Here is a 19529-nt window from a genome sequence, read left to right on the forward strand (position 1 = left end):
TTTGTATATGTTGAATCTGAGATGCTGTTGGGGCGCCCAGATGGAAATTTCTAGTAGGTAGGCAGAAATATGGCTGGATATGTAGATAAGGGAGTCATCTTCAGACAGCTGATCAGCGAAGCAGTGAAGAAGTGTGCTGGTTATGGAGTCAGGGGGCCTGGGTTCAAATCTTGAGCTTTATCACTGTGAGAGGAGAGAGTTGGACCAGATCCCTTTTGATGTTTCTTCCAACTCTATATCTAGGACCCCACATTTCTTGGTGTGGAGGAGGTTTCCAAGAGAGAGAAGAACTCAGGACCGAATTACCTTTGGGGACCAGGGGCGGGTCTAGGATTGGCAAAGGAGACTAATGAGGAATGGTCAGACAGGCAGAGAAAATAGATGGTAAAGTGTGAAGAGTTCTTGTCCCAGCAACTATCACATAGAAGACATTTAATAATTGCATTTTCACTCATATGTAAGGACGATATGCTCGGCTCATAGGAAGTTCTTAAGAGATACTTGTGGAATTGAATCGAACTGGGAGACAGCACAGTGTAGTGGAAAGGGCACTGCTTATGGAGTTAGGAAGATCCAGGTTCAAATCCTGCCTTAGGCATTTGCTATCTGTGGGCTCTTGAACAGTCTGTGTGACCTTAGGCTTCAGTTTCCTCTTTTGTGAAATAAAGAGCTTAGATGGTCTCTTAGGTTCCTTCCTGATATAAATCCATAATCCTCTGAATTGAATAAGTGGCCAATAGAGACATGTGCTGTCTCAAGTCAAGGAGGGTGAAGACATTCTCCTGGCCATTGGTGCTGTCTCTATACCCATTTGGATATCAAGAGGGAACTGGAAGTTTCTGGCAGGATTGAAGATACCGATCACTGCTGGAATCCAGGTATAAGCTGGCTCTCACCCACATAAAAATAACTGCTGTGGATAGGAAGGATGGGGCTGTGGCTGTAGGAAGAGGTTGGTGCACAGGTGTTCTGCATGCCTCAAAACCCCAGGACTGAACAGGGAGTTCATCAGTGAGAGCTTCCCCTGCTCCCTCAATCATTTACTGCTACAATGTAGGTAACAGAAGAAGACACTTGGCCCTTGGCTTCCAAGACGGAGGCCAATACACATGACTAGTAGCAGCTCTTGACTACTATTATTAAAGAAGGGGCTCGTCACTAACCTCTGGTCCTTATTTTCAGCTCTCAGACTTTTAGTACTGGCTCTGATCATTTGACTTGTTTCCATTCTGCAGAAAGGTTTGTTTTGATTCTGTAGAAGGAAAGGAGCTGATGATGGAAGGAATAGGAAGAGTTGTAGGAAAGAACATAGTTCTTAGCACCCACTTTGCCTTGGCTCAATGGAGCAAGCTGGCAGAAATGCAGCGAAGACAAACTCTTTCTCTGACACACTCTGCAAAGAATGGTTTCCTGGGGAGAGAGGTGAGAATTTTCTGGACACGGGATTTCTGTGGTTGCTTAATCCAAATCCTCAGCTTGCCTTTATGTGATGTATCTTGTCTCCTATTCTGGTGACTTCCTCTTTCCATTATGAAAACTCTTGGGAAGAGACTCTCCCATAAATCGTGTGTTTGTGCCTCAGGAGAAGCAGCTGTGGCCGTGCTGATGGAGACTGGGCTTGGAGCCAGGAAGTTTTAGATCCAATTCTTGCCTCTGACATGGCCCGGCTGCGTCACCGGGCGCACATAATTAGTGCTCTGGACAACTCTAAGAGGCTGTGTCAGATGAGGTGTCAAGCTGTACTCAAGAGGAGAGTTTCCCTCTATCCTGATGAAGTCCCAGGTCCATCCTCTCTGTCCCTCTTCCTTGGTCCTCAAATGTCTCCCAAGGTAGAAAATGCAGAGACCATGAGCTGGGCTTTATTACACTAAGTGTTTTTGTGCTCAGCGTAGAGGTCGGGGCAGAGGCTTCCAATGGCAAGGATTCTGCATTTCTTTTTAGCGTCACAGACCAGAAAAGATGTGACCGTGAGTAGCAGGTCCTGTTCTACTTTGTCTCAACATTCTTCTATGAAAGAAGATGATGTGTTCTCTGGTGGGTAAATAGTGACATTGGCTCACATTTCTACAATGCTTGGAACTTGACAAAGCTGTCTTGTCATGACAGTTCTGAGTGGTAGTTAGTACCAGGATTGTCATTCCCATTTTGCAGAAGGGGAAATCAAATGATTTGCCCATAATCTCAAGGTCAGTTAAGTTTCAGGATGGTGACTCAAATGTGGGAATACGAATCCTGGTCTTCTGATTTGAACTCTAGCATTCAACGTGATGCTAAATTGCAAATTCAATTCAGATTCAAAAATAGTATTAAGTGCCTACTGTGTGTAAGGAAGTCAGTGAATCAGTACGCGTTTATTAAGTGCCTACTGTGTATAAGGAAGTCAGTGAATCAGTACGCATTTATTAAGTACCTACTGTGTGTGAGACACTGGGAATACAGAGGCAAAAATGAACCAGTCCCTGCCCTCCAGGAGCTTACATTTTATTGAGGGAGGCAGCAATATATACATGTGTAGGTACAAACATATGCCACACTAATACAAAGTACTTTTTCTTGGGAGGAGGAATGAAAAGGCCTCAGGTAGGAGGAAAGAAGGAAACCAGGGTCTCTAAGAGGCCAAGGTGAAAAGGCACAGGCATGTTACATGTGGTGACGGGTAAATAGACCAACATGACTAGACCTCAGTGGTATGAAGGGGACCGGTGCATGACAAGGCTGGATGGCAGAATGGGTAAACATCAGGTTCCAAGTCCTGGGCTAAGTCCCACCTCCAAGACTTATTGGATGCTCTGTGAGCCTTAGGAAGGTCTCTGACTCGGTCCCTTGGAATCGGAGGGCCCAGGCTCACCCACCAGATCTTTGGTCCCCCCCCCCCAATAACTCCAGGCAAGTATCCCCAAACTTCAGATTTCTCATCTGGAGGGTGGGGCTACACGGGCTTTGAGGTCCTCTGGAGTTCTAAATCTATAGTTCCATGATGCTAAGCTACACCTGGACTGAAATCTGCTGTGGTAGAGGTGTTTTCCTACATGCTGAAGAAATCTTAGATCATTTTTTTGTATTTATGGGTGTGTCTATGTTGGACAGCTAGGTGACACAGTGGATGGAGCACAGGGCCTGAAGTCAGGAGGACCTGAGTTTAAATTTGGCCTTAGATGCTTACTAGATGTGTGATCCTGGGTAAGTCATTTAACCCTCCATGCCTCAGTTTCCTCATCTGTAAAATGAGCTGGAGAAGAAAATGGCAAACCACTCTAGAATCTTTGCTAGGAAAACCCCAAGTGGGGTCACAAAGAGTCAGAGGCAACTGGAATTACTGAATGCTGAGTATCCGTGCCAGGTATTGTGTGCTACGTACTAGATAAAGACACACAGATAAAGAAGGACACAGTCCCTGCCCTTAAGGAGTTCACACTTGCTAGTGGTTGTCAGGATAGAGACCTGGCATGTGCACAGATAGGTACAACACAAACCTGAGTGGGCTGGAGGCAAAGGGGAGAAATAGTCCAGGCCTCCCAGGAGAGTCTGAGTGGTGAGAGAACACTTCCAGCCCTGAAGGGCTCAGAGAAGGTTTCATGGACCTGCTGGTTCCAGAGCCCAGCCTTAAAGAAAGAGGAGGCTCCTGAAAGGCTGGGAAAGCTCACAGTCCAGCAGTATTGGGGTCCCCTCATGTGCTTGGCCGCCAAGCGAAGTCATCTCCTGAATCTTCACGATTTTATGTGTGCAAATATTAGCTTCATGTGAGAGGAAAAAAACAAGGGAGGATGAGGGATTGGAAAGCGGGTGCCCTGGATAAAATGACTGATAGGATGGGATTAATCAGCATCTGTTACTTTGTGTTAACAAGATCAATCACGATCACGGGTATGGAACTTTAAGGTAGAGGAGCATACATTTTGAGTTGGAAAATCAGTCAACAAATGTTTATTAATTTAATTAACATTTTATTCAATTAAATAACATTTAATATGTGCCCAGCACTGGGTTAAGTGCTGGAATGAACCACAGGCTGTTTGGTCTAATCCCCTTGTTTTATAGGAATCTGAGGCTCATGGAGACTCTGTTGACCAGCAGCACATGGGTAGAAGGTTCTGGAGTCAGAGAACTTTGGTCTGAAAAGTTTATTATTGTTGTATGATGCTGGGCCTGTCACTTAATCACTCCAAGTCTCAATTTCCTCATCTGCAAAATGACCTGATCTCCGAGGTCCTTTATAGCTTCAGTCCTATGACCCCAAGAGGTGGAACCAGGATTTGAACCTAGGTCTTTGGAATCCAAATCCACTATGCTTTGGACAGTACTACACTTCCTCACTTGGAGAAACTTAAGCTGTCACCGACCTCTTCCTTAGAACTGGTTTTGTGTTCAGCATACCCCATTTCATTTCCCTACATTCATCCTGTGAGGTACTAGGGATTTTATTATGCCCATTTTGCAGATGAGGAAACTGAGGCTCACACAGATAAAGTGACTTGCCTGTGGTCATGTAGCTAGTAAGGATCTCGACATAGCATTGAAACCGAGCTCTTCTCATCTCCAAGGCCAACATTCCAGGCTGCCTCTCAGAAAATGGCCTTTTCAAATTGCATTTGGAGAATTCCTTTATTTTGGTTTTACCCATATATCAGTTTCTGAACCTACAACAAGAAAACGTAACCCATCAGCCAGAATGCATCTTTTATGTCAGCTAATTTTTCTCTGTTGGCTTTTCCAACTTTTTCTCATTTGAGTAGAGAATGTCTTCTCCTTCTATCATATGCAATCCTTCCCAGGCAAACCAGTTACAAAATCCTTCTGCATAGTCTTGTTTCCCATAACAGATGAAAAGCATGAGTCACGTTTGCTTGACCCCTGTGGGTTGTATATCTGCCTTGTCTTTTCTCAAGATGTTTCTCTGCCTTCCCATTTCATGGCTGATTACAAGGACGTGCCTGACTGTTGACAGGAGAGGTCAGAGCTTGTGGCGAGGAGAAGGGTTTTCCTCTGCTTGGCAAATGCAGGACAACGTCACTGGTTCTCTGGGAGGCTTATCAGTTGCTTCCATGAAATAGTAGTCCGAGGGCATATTGATTTGGCGTGACTGGTTAGCGGCAGCTGAGACAAATGACCTGCCCATACCACATCAGGGGCTTTGCAGTATTTATGTGATGCAGCCCCATTAAAAAAGAGCTTCAGTGAGAATCATATTTTAAAATGCCAGGTGGGATTTGCTCAGCTGTCATATGTATGGAGTGTTTTCTCGCAAGCATATTAAGTTGCTGCTGAGATGCACTCACATTTGGTTTTGCGTGAGAAACTTTGATAAGCTTGAGTCTTAGCACTGAGTTAATTGTTTAAAAACTACAATATTCATCATCGAGCTACTAGATTTTCAGGAGTCTTTTTGCCTTCAAACATTCTTAAGCTTCCCAATAAATACATTTATTATTGTTAATATTTCATTCACCTTTTTATGTTTGATAGAGTTCAGATGCTAATGATCCAAGGACAGGTCTCTTTCCTTATTTTATTTTTTTATGTCTACTGATTGATTGCATAGGTGGATAAAATGATTGATTTTCTGTAATTAAACAGAAGTCCTGGGATATGAGCCTATTTACAGCAGACTCATTCAAAGTGTCTTTGGGACAACTTCAGTAGCAGACAGGATGATGGAGATGATATGGACCTCATTCTTTTCCCACATGGTTTTTGCTTCTTCCATTTGGTCTCTATGTTTTGAGAGTTTTTCATTCCTCCTAGTTCAGAGATTACAAGCATTTGGTGTAGTGACATCTATTAAATACTTTGTTCTTGGGTTTTGGTAGGCCAATATTATCTTCAGATGATTGCAGGTAATAAGCCAACAAGTATAGTTCACTTCATAGTGTGGTTTATTTGTTGCTGTCACTGCTGTTATAGTTGTTTATTATTGTTGGTATTATTTTATTCCAGCACTCTAAAATTCCAGTTTGAGATTACTTTCTTTTGGGAATTTCAATCAATGAGGCAAATAATTACCCATCTACCCATGTCAAACCTGTGTGTGTTTGTCCATGTCCTCCAGAAAATTTGTTTCCCAGGGTCCACCTACCATACTGGTGTCCTTCTTTGGGTTCTCTTGACTTTGCATGAATACCAGTCAATCCCTTGTGATGCTCACCCTGCACTTTCACTACTCAATGGCCCACAGTTGTTTTCCCTCATTGTCTGTCTACAGTAATTACCTTTATATTATGTTAACTTTGTGATTCTTCACATTTATGGTGATAAATTCTAGCTTCCTCAATTCAATTAAATTTAACTCAGTCCAACAAGCACTTATTAAGGCACTGTTCTAAGTGCTGGCAATACAAAGACAAAAACAAAGTTGCCCCTGCCCTCAGGGAGCTCACATTCTACCGGCATGTACACACATAAATATAAGGTAAATGCAAAGTGATTTCATGGGGAGAAAAGTGCTAACAGCTGGGAAGGATGATCAGGGGAGGAGGTAGCATTTGAAGTAAGCCTTGAAGGGAACTTGGAATTCTAAGAGGTAAGGAAGGTGAATTTTCTAGGCATAAGCATCATCTTGTACAGAAGCACAAGTATGGGACGTGGGATGTCATGTACAGGGAATAGAAAACGGGCCAGTTTAGCTAGGCTAAATGGGGAATTATGGGGAATAACATAAATGTTGATACTTCCTCCCACCATGTACCTTTCCATGACCCTTTGGGTCCCCCTTCATGTGAGTTCTTCTGAGACTTGAATGTTGCATGCTTTGAAGTCTTACAATGTCACTGGAAGGATACTGTTGTCACAAAGAGAAGCTTTGGGTCACTAGAAGTGTGCTGAAATTTGTCCGTCCCAAGTACATGTAGCAATGGACCAGCTCTATGGATTTTTCCGTCGAATTTCATATCATATCTCGGACAATAGGTATTTTTCATTTACTTGGTTCTCCTTATGTTCTCCTAACTATTTAGGCCAAATTCTTGAAAATAATTTTGAACATCATGAGGGGGTTCTGCAACATTCCAGGGCTTGACGAAGTCAACACAATATCACCTGCAAAAAGAAATGCCTCAGTACATTATGACCTGCATAAAGTATGTGAATATGTAAGATTCTTACATTTGGACTTTGTCCTAGATGGTTTTCACAATGACAACAAACGTCTTTGATCAATATAATCTGGTAAATATAGCGCCCCTGGTTATGCCTGCCTCACTCAATGTTAGTAATACAAGGATTGTTGGACGTAGCTGTCTATGTTGTTCCATCTTTTGGTGAATCTTTTATGATTTTGAGATGTGCACAGAAGATATGTTAAGGTGTCATGAAAGTAAATGCTTTTTATGGTCAAGAAATAAGCACAGTAGAACCTTGGTTTTTCATTTGTTTGTCAGTTGTATGGTGAGAAAGATGTGCTTTACTCTACAAAATGACTTGCAGGCCTCCTGTTCCCTTCCAGTGACTTCAAGATGGCCTTAATGCATGTTGTTCTCATACAAATTTTGCGGAGTTTGAAAGCTAGGCATATGAGTTGGTAATTATTGAGAGTCTCTTTTTTGTCATAATGAAGTCTAAGTTTTTTCCCCAATCTTTGAAATCTCCCACCTTTTCAGATACTTTGAGAATCAGTGCTCCAGTCACAGGCTGTCATGGCCGCATGGCCTAGATGACGGGTTCTAGGGAAGCAGATGTGGTCTGTCATTGGATCTGCATGTCCTTGAAGCCTCCTTAGGATGGTATAACCTTGAGAGTCCTGACATAGCCTCGGAGAACCCAAAGTCCTACTTCTGTGAAGTAGGACATTGAAGAAGGTTCATCGGGCACATAGGCACTTAATAAATGCTAATTAAGTAGAATTGAATATTACGGCAGCTCTACAGAGAAATAATAATGAAGGACCATATGGAGTGGGAGAGAATATAATACAGTGAAGAGAAGACTGACCTTGAATCCAGAAAGACCTGCGTTCAGGTTCTGCCTCTGATCTCTACTAGCTCTATAACCCTGGGCAAGTCACTTAATTTCCCAGTGGTCCTGGCAGCACTCTAAGGCTACAAGTTGCAGAGAAATTGCTGACCTAGATTAGGAAAGGGGCAACTAGGTGGCACAGTGTCTAAAACTCTGGGCCTGGAGTCAGAAAGACTCATCTTTTTGAGTTTGAATCCCACTTCAGACAGTTCCTCGCTGGGTGACTCTGGGCAAGTCACTTAACCCTGTTCGCCTCAGTTTCTTCATCTATAAAATGAGTTGGAGAAGGAATGACAAACCACACCAGTGTCTCTGCTAAGAAAACCCCAAATGGGTTTAATAAGAGTCAGACACAAGTGAAACAAATGAACAATGTTGGTAAAGGGAATTTCCTCACCTAGGCATTCCCTATACCCATGAAATCACAGGTTCATGCCCTGCTTCTCCTTCCATTAATTGACAGAAATAGCCTACCTACATTCTGACATAAATACATCATAGTTAAAAAATCATTTCTCTAAAGACAAATACTGAATATATCTCCCAAGTGAACAAGTAAGTGAACAGGTAGGGACATTGACAACTATCTGTTTATCGGGTCTAAATGAGATCTGACTTTGGAGGTGATTCTTTCCAGGTGCTATTGGACAAGGCCTTTTGATTTATCCAGCTAAACAGTCATAGCTTATAAATTAAAACTGGACAATTCCATCCGCCACAGGACAGCAAATATAATTGAGGAGGCCTCAAAGGAACAATCATAGTATCTGAAATGCCTGCCTTCAGTTATCCATAGTGGCTGGTGTTTAGTTTATTGATTTGGCTATCTAACCAGTGGGAATGGGTGATAGTACTCTGGTCATCTAAAAATGGAGGACCAAAGGGTCATTGCTAAGATCCCCATATAGACGTCCACGGTGATCTAGAGATGAGCCTGTATCATTTAGAACATGTGTTAGGGGGAATGTACTTGTAGGAATCCCACTTTCTCATAGACTCATAGAGCCAGGAAGGACCCAGTGATTTCCTCCTCCTCCTGTCCCCAAAGCAGAATGAGTTCTGATATGCTTTTCTTCTAATTGACTTGATTGGCACTCTTTCCAAGGATTCAGCACTTTATCCTTTCAAATGTTTTAGTTAAAATCTCCAAGTACTTCCTCGTCCTATTGAAGATAATCACTTTCATTTCTTCATTTACATTAAGCCAAGATAATTTTAAAGCCACTTAATGATATATGTGTTTGAGTCTTTCTGGTCTAACCATGGTGGCTGTGGCCCATCAGTGATTTTATCATCTCTTCCTGAAATTGGGTTTGCATACTAATGGTTTTTAAATTGGACCCATCAGCCTCCCTCTCTACCCATCAGTCAGGTCCCACTCCTTATCCTGAGAACTCTTTCCATCAGAGGAGTGGAAATGCCAACATCACTCAAGCTCTGATGAGATGTGCTGATAGAGAGATGGAAAATGGGGGTCCTGGGGTCATGGACCCATCAGGGTCAATTTGATTAACCATCACCTATCAAAAGCATGGGTACTGAAAGGAGTCATCAGTAGGTTTCTCTTATTTTTCCTTTCAATTGAAAGATTCACAGGGCCCAAAGGAAACTAAAAAATTCGCTCTTTTGTATAGGACTACTCAAACAACTGAAGAGAGATGGGATAATTTTAAACCATTTAGAATCTGTTTTGGAGTTGTGAGATTCTTACTGTCATTTTATTTTGTAAGATACCATAATGATGTCTTAAATTGTTTGAAAAATATTCAGAAGCATGGAGGGAAGGGTTAATAAACATACTTTTTGAGGGAAAGAATTGGTATTTGGTTAACTCCTTGCTTTTTTTAAGCTAATGGCTGTTCTTTTCATGTCAGTATTCAGTCTGAGAAGTTATAACATTTATTATTTTTTGCTTCTAATAGTAGTTATGAAATCAAAACATGCTTGACATGTCACCTCCTGCTCAAAAACCTTCAATGGTTCCCCGGTACTAGCAGAATAAATTCCGAATCATAATAAATGTTATAGTAAGTGGACATTTATGTAATGCTTTCAACTTTAACAAATGTTTTCTCCTTAACAACTCTGGGAGGGTGATAGAGCAAGTATCATTATGTCCATTTTATAAATGAAGAAACTAAAGCTTGGAGAGGTTAAGAACATGTCCAAGGTCAAACAGCCATTAAGGGCCAGGGCCCAGTTCTTGTAACTTCCCTTCCATTATATAATTTATATGATGCTGTCTTTTAACTTCTGAGGCTGGCTGTTAAGACCCTCTAACAGTCTTACTGCCATCTTTCTTTCCAACCTCATTTCCTATTACTTTCCTCAAAAACTCTTTACTTCCCCCAAGATGACATACTAATTCCCTCTACACCCCTATTTCTAAAAGAATAACTCACATGTAACGTGTCATATAATGCTCTGGGGTTTGTGGTTTGTAAAACACTCCATATGATAGTCTTGAAAGCTAGATGGCACAAATATTATAACCTCCTAAACAGAAATTCTGGGAGGGCAAGTGAATCCCCCCCAGCTACTTGGGGGCAGAGCCAGAATACAGGCCCAAATGTCCTACTTCCAAGCTTAGTTGTCTTTCCAAAACATCATGATATCAGGGTGCAAGGCAAAGCATGTCACCTGAGGTCAGATCCTGGAGAATACTTTGAAGGTGGTGAAAAATAATCTGGATTTGGGATCTGAGGTCCTGGGTTTGAATTCCTCTGCCCTGGGTAACTGTGTGATCTTGGGCAAGCCCTTTTCTAGGGTTCAGCTTTCACATTTCTAAAATGAGAGAGTTGAATTCAATGATCTCTAAAGGTCCTTCTAAATTCAGGTATATGATTGTTGGACCTTCTGGTCTGTGGACACTCCCGCTTTGAGATCTGTGCTCCTATTCTGTCCTCCCAAGCACGCCTTCTTTCTGCTCCTTGGCTTATCTTACCCTATCCAGCTTTAAAGCCTTGGAGTCTGTGAACTTATTTTAAAACATTTTATTAATTGCTCTTCAATATAACTGGTTTCCTTTCTTCTCCTATGTATTGTATTCTGCGAAAAGATCAGGCTGCGAGAGACCCATGATACTGACAGATGTTAAGATGGGGGGGATAAGGGAATAATCACTTATATAGCACCTAATATATATCAGACACTGTGCTAGGTATTTTTATAATTATTATCTCATTTGATTCTCAAAACAATCCTGGGAGGTAGGTGCTATTTTTATCCCCATTTTACAGATGAGGAAACTGAGGCAATCAGGTGAGGTGACTTGCCCAGGGTCACACAGTGTCTGAGGCTTGATTTGAACTCAGGTCTCCCTGATTCTAGGCTCTATTCACTAAACCACATATTGTCTCCAGAGCTCCTGTAAAACCCATCTCAAAACCCACTGCTTCTGTGGAGCCTTCCCCACTGTAAGAGCCATAACTAGCTTGGGGCAAATGGGATTTTGTTCCTGGGAACCAATGCGGCAAAGCCCTTCCTTTTGGGATGGCCACTTCTTTGCTTGCTTACCTTGGGTCCTCTGGAGGCTCAGGGTACAACCACTTTACCAGGCTCTCTGGGGGGACAAGTCAGCACTTCCCTGTTGGACTGTCCTTTGTGCTGCCTTTGGGGCAGGTGGAGTTTCAGATAGTTCATAGGTTCATAAGAGGCAGCTAGTGGGCAGCTAGGGAGTGCCCCGGGGCAGAGAGCTGCTCCTGGAAGTCAAGAAGACTGAAATTCAAATGTGACCTCAGACAATAGATGTGTGACCTTGGGCAAGTCACAGCTTCCTTTTATGTCAAATGGGGATAATAATAGCACTGACCATGCAGGGTTGTTGCAGCGATGAAACAGGACAGTATTTGTAACACACTTAGCACAGTGCCTGGCCCACGACTATGTGCCTGCCATCCAAGGAAGCATGATTTGGCCTTTCTTTGTAGCTTCTGGCACATAGTGAGCCCTCAACAAATACTTGTTGACTGACAGCGTGGTCTTGCTGAGTCTGGAGATGCCCATGGCCAGGTTGGATATAGAGATGCAGAGATGGAGGTGGGGAGCGAACTAATCTGTCATTTTGGGGAGAGCAAAGAGGAAAGTAATAGGAAATAGAATTGGAAAGAAATATGGTGGCAAGACTGGTAGAGGGTCTTAACAGCCAGCCTCAGAAGTTAAAAGCCAGCTGCTTCTATAGAGCCTTCCCCACTGTAAGATAATAAATCAATTATATATAAATTATATAAATATATATAAATTACATATATATATATATATGTATATATAATTATATAGTGGAAGAGAAGTCAGAAGACCTGGGTCCTGGCCCTTAATGGCTGTTTGACCTTGGACATGTTCTTATGTCCAAGTACAGGCTCTCCAAGCCTCAGTTTCTTCATCTGTAAAATGGATATAATGATGGTCTATCAACCTCCCTGGATTTTTATGGGGAGAGTATTTTTTTAAAGTCAAAATGTTAAATGAGGTCCCACTTCTAAATCCCAAAGGGGATTCTGTGTCAGCGTCAGTCAGTCAATAGACATCTATTACATATTTGTCGCGTGCTAAGCTTTGAGGATACAAAGGAAGGCAAAAAAGACAGCCTGTGCCCCCAGGAGCTTACAATCTAGTGGGTGTGGAGGGAAGAGACGCACACACTGATGAAACTGGAGATACTCTAGAGTCAGTGAAGCAATCTGGATTGTGATGAGGACCACATTGTTAAAGAAAATTAAAAACAAGAATAAAAGAAGATGGTTTTATTATGCCCCAGTTCCAAAGATGAGTGATTTCCTGGAGGTGGATAATTGTTCCACTGGTGCTATTTCAAACTCTCCATGATAAGTCATGGGGGTCTTGATAAGTCATGATAAGTCACAGATGGTCTTTACGAGCTGTTGAAGACAGAAAAATGAGTGACCTCATAGCCAGCCTCTTATGGATGGTCCTCTTCAAACTTGGTGAGGCTGGTCCTTGGAAGGGAGACCCAGAGTTCTTCATCAGAGGCTAGTCAGAGATTGTGTCCCCTCCCCTTGGCACTGTGCCAGGAGCTGTGCCCCCTCCCTCCTGCTGGCATAACCTTCAAGAACCCAACCTTATCTCCTCCCCACATTTTCTCTGTTGCTTCATTTTAAAAGCTTTTCTTTCCATGTTGCTTAGAAATGATAAGTATTTCTTATTCATCTCAGTTTCTGAAAGACACTGAGATTTTGACATATAATTCTGGCCACATGATTGTGTCTTGCTAGGTATTCAGTAGGTGCTAAATGTTTTTGGTCTTCAGTAGCAGTTTGATATAGTGGAGAGAAGGTTGGCCATGGAGTCAGGAAAACCTTAGTTCAAAATTTGCCACTGTTACATATTAGCTGTGTGACTGTGGGCAAGTCACTTAACCTCTGGGTATTGTGGTTGGTGACAAGCATCTCTACTACCTTAGGCTGGTCCTAGGACAGCAGAAATGCTTCTAAGATTCTAAGTTATGGAGAATCTGCAGCAGTGGAGGGAGTTTACACTGTGAGAATTCCCCACCTCAAGTAAATCACAAGTCTGTATGAGAAAAGTTTAGCTACAGTGCAGGGGGCTCAGGAGAAAGAGCAGCATATGACCGGTAGGATGCACATCCTCCTCCTCCTGTAGCATATAGCCAATATAATTAGAGTTATTTTCCTAGGACTCCACTGCAGTGCCCTGTGAGGTCAATAGCACTCCCTGGAGCTGGGATTTTCCTTTTAATCTCCTCCCCCCATGAAAAATTTATAGGCTCATAAATTTAGAAACGGGAAGAGACCCAATAGGTCATCTAGATTAATGCCATAATTTTACAGACCCCCTTCTTCTCTCCTACTTCCTTGGGGGGCAAAGTTCCTTTTCAGGTGACAGGGGATAGTTAAGTGTGATGTGATGAATCTGCCCATTTTTAGGTGTGAGGTTGGGAATGCATTACTCTTATGTGGGGATAGCATGTCCTAAACCAGTTAAAAAGCTTATACCAAAAGGTCTTGGAAGGGCACAATTTATATAATAATAACAGCCTTTAACAACCTTGAAAGACTTAGAAATCCTGCTCAGTGCAATGACCAATAACAATTCCAGAAGGGGAAACATGCAACTCACTTCTTGACAGAGATGTGATGAATTCAGGGTATTGATGAATTCATATATGTTTTTGGCTATGACCAATGTGGAAATTTGTTTTGCTTGATTGTACATATTTTTTACAAGACTTTGATTTTTATTTTATTTTTTCCAATGGTGGGAGAGGTAAAGGAGAGAGAAAATAGATGTTTGTTAACTGGAAATTTTTTTGGAAAATATATTCCAGAAAGGTGACAGTACAGGTGATAATTTCAGGCCTTTTGGCATTTGGCAGGAAGAGGTCTTTCTGCTCAGACCTGTCATCTCCTCTCAAATTACATTTCAGGCAGATGCTTGCTCTCCCCCTCCCCCTTGTCTCCTGGAATGGGCAACTTTCCTGCCAAGTAAGTGAGTAATGATTCTGACCTGGTCGTTATTATTTATTTTGTATGTAACTATCTACTAATCCATTGTCTCCCCCAGTAGATTGAGCTCCCTGAAGCCAAGGACCGTTTTCCCTTTTTTCATATCTTCTGTGCTTACAACAGTACTTAGCTCAAAGTAAGCTCTTAATAAATGCTGTTGATTGATCAATAGGTGAATGGTTGGAAGGGAGCAGATGCACAGCGCCTGAACGATACACACAGCCTCTCGATGGAGGGTGGCGCGGCTAACTGCCCGCTCTTGTACTCATTAATGATTGGCCAAGTCCTCAAGTGTAATCACCACTGAAAGATGAAGGAATTCAATCCAGCTAACAGTTATGAAGATTTTTCTATGTGCCAGGTCCTGTGCAAGACATTGTGGGAACAAAGGTACATAGTTGGCTGGGTATGGTGATGTAGAGCTGTCATCACTGTTGTTGAGGCTGGTGGGTTACTGGAATTTGGGAGTTCCGAGCAGCAGTAATGATAAAGGGCATCTGATGTTCAGGATGTCTGGCATCCATTTGGAGAGTCCTCTGACTCAAGGGCCACCAGACTGCCTGAGGAGGGGCAAACAGGACAAGGTGGGGAAAGGAGCGGGGCAAAGCTCTAGGGCCCATCAGCAGCGAAATCCAGCCTACAAGTGGCCAATTCCCTGTTAGCCTGAATGAAATAAGGAGACCCAATCCAGGTTCATAGTAGAACAGCACCTGTGCTCAGTGAGCTTACATTCTATGGAAACATGTAGGTAGAACAAAGACTTGGGACATGACTCCTTGCCCAGGCTTCAGCCTGCCTCTGTTGGATTTTCTAATTCTTGTTCTAAAGCTCACAGATAACTTAGATCTTTGTGTGTGTGTGTGTGTGTGTGTGTGTGTGTGTATGTGTGTATGTGTGTGTATGAGTGTGCTGCCTCCCCTGAAACTGACCCCCTTGTGGTCTTGAAACTTCTCCTGGGGCTGGACAACTTCATCTCTTTCTAAGGAACAGCCCAGTTTTTGAGTGTCCTGACCATTCACATTAGGGGTTGGGGGATGAGGGGTGGGGGCAAATCCATGATTTCATTTGTCTAGGGAACTCCCACCATGGAACTTCCCTTTAGTGAAACAGCTCTCTCTGGAACTAACTCTTAGTCTAATTAGAAAGTTGCCCAGGGAAATTGAGGGTTGAAATGATTTGGTTGGACTCATACAGCTAGAATCTAACCAAGTCAGGACTCGGCCCCAGCGCTCCGTATTCCGAGGGCAGCCCCCAATTCCCTGCTGGAGCCTGGGGGTGGGAGATGTCTTTCAAACACGAAGTGGTTGGAGGGAAATGGTGCTCCCACTCTTTGGTTGTGGACCCTGTTATTCTTTGTAAAAACAGGAGAAATCCTGATAGGTTGGTGGGTAGGGCATAGTCTGTTGTTCCTTAGCCTCAAGGTTTTTTTATTCTTTAATACATAGTGGGGTCAATGGCAGAGGAGAGGGAACAGCTGGGGGGCACCTGTCGTAGATGCTTCCTAGGGTTCCTCTTTTCCTCCCTAGCTTGTCTGGCCCCTTCGCAGCCTCCCAGCGGATTGCAGTTCTCGGGCTGTTTGCCTTGTCCCCGATGGGCAGAAAAATGCAAGGTTTCCTTTCCCTTTTCGGTTTTGGATGGTGCTGTGGTGGAGCAGGGAGGATTAAGGAGAAGCAGTAGGAACCCTGCGGGGTCCGGCTGAGGCCCCTCAATGACTTTCTTTAGATTTGGTTTCTCCCCTTTTGTAACTCAGTGTGATTCTCTTCCCCCGCCCTTCAACGCCCTGCAGCCAGTTGTGTGAGTGTGAGCCTGTGAGAGTAATGTGTGTGTATGTGTGTGCGCGTGTGTGAATAGAAGCAACGCGACTGACAGACAGACGGCTCTTCCTCCTCCCAGTTCTTGCTTGTTAGCAGAGCAGTTGGTAAGTGGAGGCAAGGGAGCCCTGGGGGAGACAGAGAATGGTAGACTTCCCTGCAGACCCAGAGGAGTGACGGGGAGTGTCTAGAGCGGATCAGGACGGGAAAGTTGCCGGGAAGCCCTCTGGCTAAGGCTGAGGCTAAGGTGGACGCGGAGCTAGCAGAGAGTCCGGCTAGGGAGGTTCGACCCTCTTCTTCATCGCTCCCCGCTCCTTCCCTTCAGAGAGCGGACTAGCTGACGGCTCCCCCCGCCCCGCCCCCAAGTTCCTACGCTTCCCTTCCTGCCCTCTTCTTTCTTATCTCCTCTCTTCTTTCTCTTCTTCCCTTCTCCTCTTCCTTGCTTTCTTCTCCTCATCCTTTTTTTCCCTTTCTACCCTCCTTTTCTCTTTCCTCTCCTGCTCCCCCCTCTTTCTCTCCCACCCCCCATCTCCCAGCCACTTCTGCTTCCCTCTCCGCTGCTGCCCTTCTATTCTTCTCTTTCTCTTTCCTCCCTCCCCCTTTCCCATTGTGGCTGGCTGCCCTCTCCTTCCAGCCCGCCCCCAGCCCTTCCCTTCCTTACTCCCCATCCCGCCTGGGGGTGGGGGGGAACATGGCCTGGGGAGAGGAGTGCACCTGGGGGCAGCCCTGAGCTGCCTGTTCACCGCAGACCGTAGTCCGGCGGCCAGTTCTGTGGATCCTCGCCGTGACGCGCGAAGGCTCTGCCTCCAGTCCCGGGGCTCCCACTAAGGGGAGGGGAGGGACCTCGGACAGGGCAGGGCTGGGCACGGGGTCTAGAGGAGGATGTGGCCCATGGCCTCGCTTCTGGCTTCTACTCCCTGCTGAAGGGGCTGGGAATTTCGGGGACGTGCTGCAGCTGGACTGGGGAGATCCCCAACGCAGAGCTTCACCCCAAGCGCTCCCCCCAGCCCCGCAGCCATGGAGTCCCCCACCAAGGAGATTGAAGAATTTGAGAGCAATTCCCTGAAATACCTCCAACCTGAACAGATCGAGAAAATCTGGCTCCGGCTCCGCGGGCTGTGAGTATGCCTCTTTTCAGGGTTCGCTCCTGCCCCTGCCCTTGCCTAACCATCATAGATCCCCTTTCAGTGACCCCAACCAATCAGCCAACCGACCGCTCTTTCCCAGCCCAAGTCCTGCTAGCTTTTTTAGAAACAGCCCCAGGAATTCCACATCTGCCTCCTTGTTAATTACAGTCACCCCCCCCCTCTCAAAGCCCCCTCTCCCATCCTCCACCCAGCTGTAGGCTGACTGGTGATGGGGACTCCAGCTTTGAGGAAGAGGGAAAAAACACATCGGTAGGTGTTTCAGTAGGACAGGTAGGGGCAAAGGACTTGGGGAGAGGCTTTGGATCGTTATGCCCCAGGAGAAAAGTTTGGGGACACTATTAGGATGCCTGCTGAAGGACCACTTGTCTTTGCCAGCTGCTCAGCAAAAACAAAAACAGAAAACACCCAAACCCAAACCAAAAAAACAACAAGAAAAAACCCAGCAACAACAAAATTCCAAACCCAAGCCCACTGAAAGTGGTAGCGCAGGCCAGGGATGGGATACAAAATGTAATCTGGATCATAAATCCTCTTCTCTCCCCCCCCACATTCCATTTTAATTCTGAATTTGCCCAGAAGCTTTGCCAACAGCAAAAATGCGATTGGAAAGGGCTATTTGGGGAACGGTATGGGGGCTGGGAATCAGGGCCAAGGGTCTCCTAGCAGGGTAGAGAACAAGAAATGGGACTTGCCAAGCCTTCGGACTGGCAAGTGTTAGAGGTTGTGTGAATCCCTTTCACTTTTCTTGAGGAAGAGGGGCAGGTTTATTTCTGCCTATGTTTTTTTTCGAGTGTGTGTATGTGTGTGCGTGTGTGTGTGTGGTGTACTGTAGGTAGGTGGCCATGAAGAGATTTGGTCCATACTGTGGAACTATTTTGTAAACACTGAATTGGTTACCTGCATCATAAACTGGACAGCTAACTTGCAGTTTCTCGATTTCACTTGACCAGACTTGTTTGAGAGACACTTTATATCTCTGACATTGTACCTGCTGCTCTCTGGAGCTGGCTGTCTTTTGGTTTCTCCTGTGATGCCTCTTGGAGTCCCCTCTTCCTACCCAGAGAATGGAAGGGAAAGAAAGGAAGGGGGAGATACTGGAAAACAGAGTATTTGCTCAGGGAAACCACTTCCAAGTTGGAACTTTGGGCACACATTTCTCAAACCCAAAGGAGGGATATAGCCAGGACCTGTAATTTCATTGGTAATAGGGAGCTTGTGATGGGGATCCGTCCTCTACCCATGCAGGTCAGTCAGGGCCTTGTCTGCAGTGTATGCTTTCTTTGAGCACTGAGAGGTGGCCTGGGCCACCCAGCCAGTATGTATCAAAGGTAGGACTTAGACCCAGGTGTTCTTAGCTTCAAGGCCAGGTCTCTACCCACTGGGCTACACTATCTTTCTTGAAAAGAAATATCCTTTAGTAGATAGATTCAGGGAGCCATCTCATCATCAACCTTTTGGGCATCTGTGTAGAATCATTGATTTTTAGAAGAGCTTTCAGCCTCTTGTGCTTCTCATTTGGGGATCATAGATTTAGAGCCAGAAGAGACTGTCAGCCATCTGGCCCAATTCTCCTTATCTTACAGTCAAGGGACTGAGGCATTCACTTAAGGGCACACAGCCCTGAAGCTTTGGAGCTGGGCTTGCATTTGACCACTTTTTTTTTTTTTTTACCTGCCACGGGTTATATATTTCCCTCCCTTTGAGCTGCATTGAATATACTCCACTTTTGGGGAAACTCCCTCATACAAGTCAGTGACCCCATTTGGGGAGTGAGGTGCAGTTTTCCTTTGGAAGACATGCTGCAGCCATCTGTGGAAATGGGATTTCTCTGCTGTCCCTTAGCACCAGTCCTTTGTTCAAGCATGGCCAAGGGCGCTGTGCCTTGGTCTCCTTCCAGGGATTTAAACATCAGTTACTCCTCTCAGACTTCTGGGGTTGGTCAGTGGAGTTGACTGCCCTTGGCAATAAAATACTTTCCTGCTTAATGATACTTGCAGGGCTGTTGTTTCCTGGCACTCAGTTCTGTCTCCCCAAAGAGGGGGAAACTCCTTGAGGTCAGGATGTGGTTTCATAGTAGGTCTGATTCCATGTGTCTGCTACTCTTCATTCTATGGGGGTTTTCTGGTTGAATATTCTTTAAC

General features: G+C 44.4%; 1 protein-coding gene across 4 annotated transcripts in view; it reads left to right on the forward strand.

The window, feature by feature from the left end:
- PDE1C (phosphodiesterase 1C) overlaps window positions 1-19529 on the forward strand; it is a 551686-nt gene that overhangs the window by 268066 nt on the left and 264091 nt on the right. The window contains exons 1-2 of one of the 4 annotated variants that reach the window (XM_069084303.1): window positions 15888-16347; window positions 17248-17358. The exons of the other annotated variants lie outside the window; for them this stretch is intronic. Coding sequence (XP_068940404.1) covers window positions 17258-17358 — 101 coding nt within the window. The 5' untranslated portion in view covers window positions 15888-16347; window positions 17248-17257. Of the gene's footprint in view, window positions 1-15887; window positions 16348-17247; window positions 17359-19529 lie in introns of those variants that run through there. 4 annotated transcript variants of the gene reach the window in all.

Source organism: Petaurus breviceps, unplaced genomic scaffold (genome assembly GCF_028583685.1).
Source record: "Petaurus breviceps papuanus isolate PSGF00001 unplaced genomic scaffold, PetGlider_PUasm1.0 174, whole genome shotgun sequence".
Classification (NCBI taxonomy): domain Eukaryota; kingdom Metazoa; phylum Chordata; class Mammalia; order Diprotodontia; family Petauridae; genus Petaurus; species Petaurus breviceps.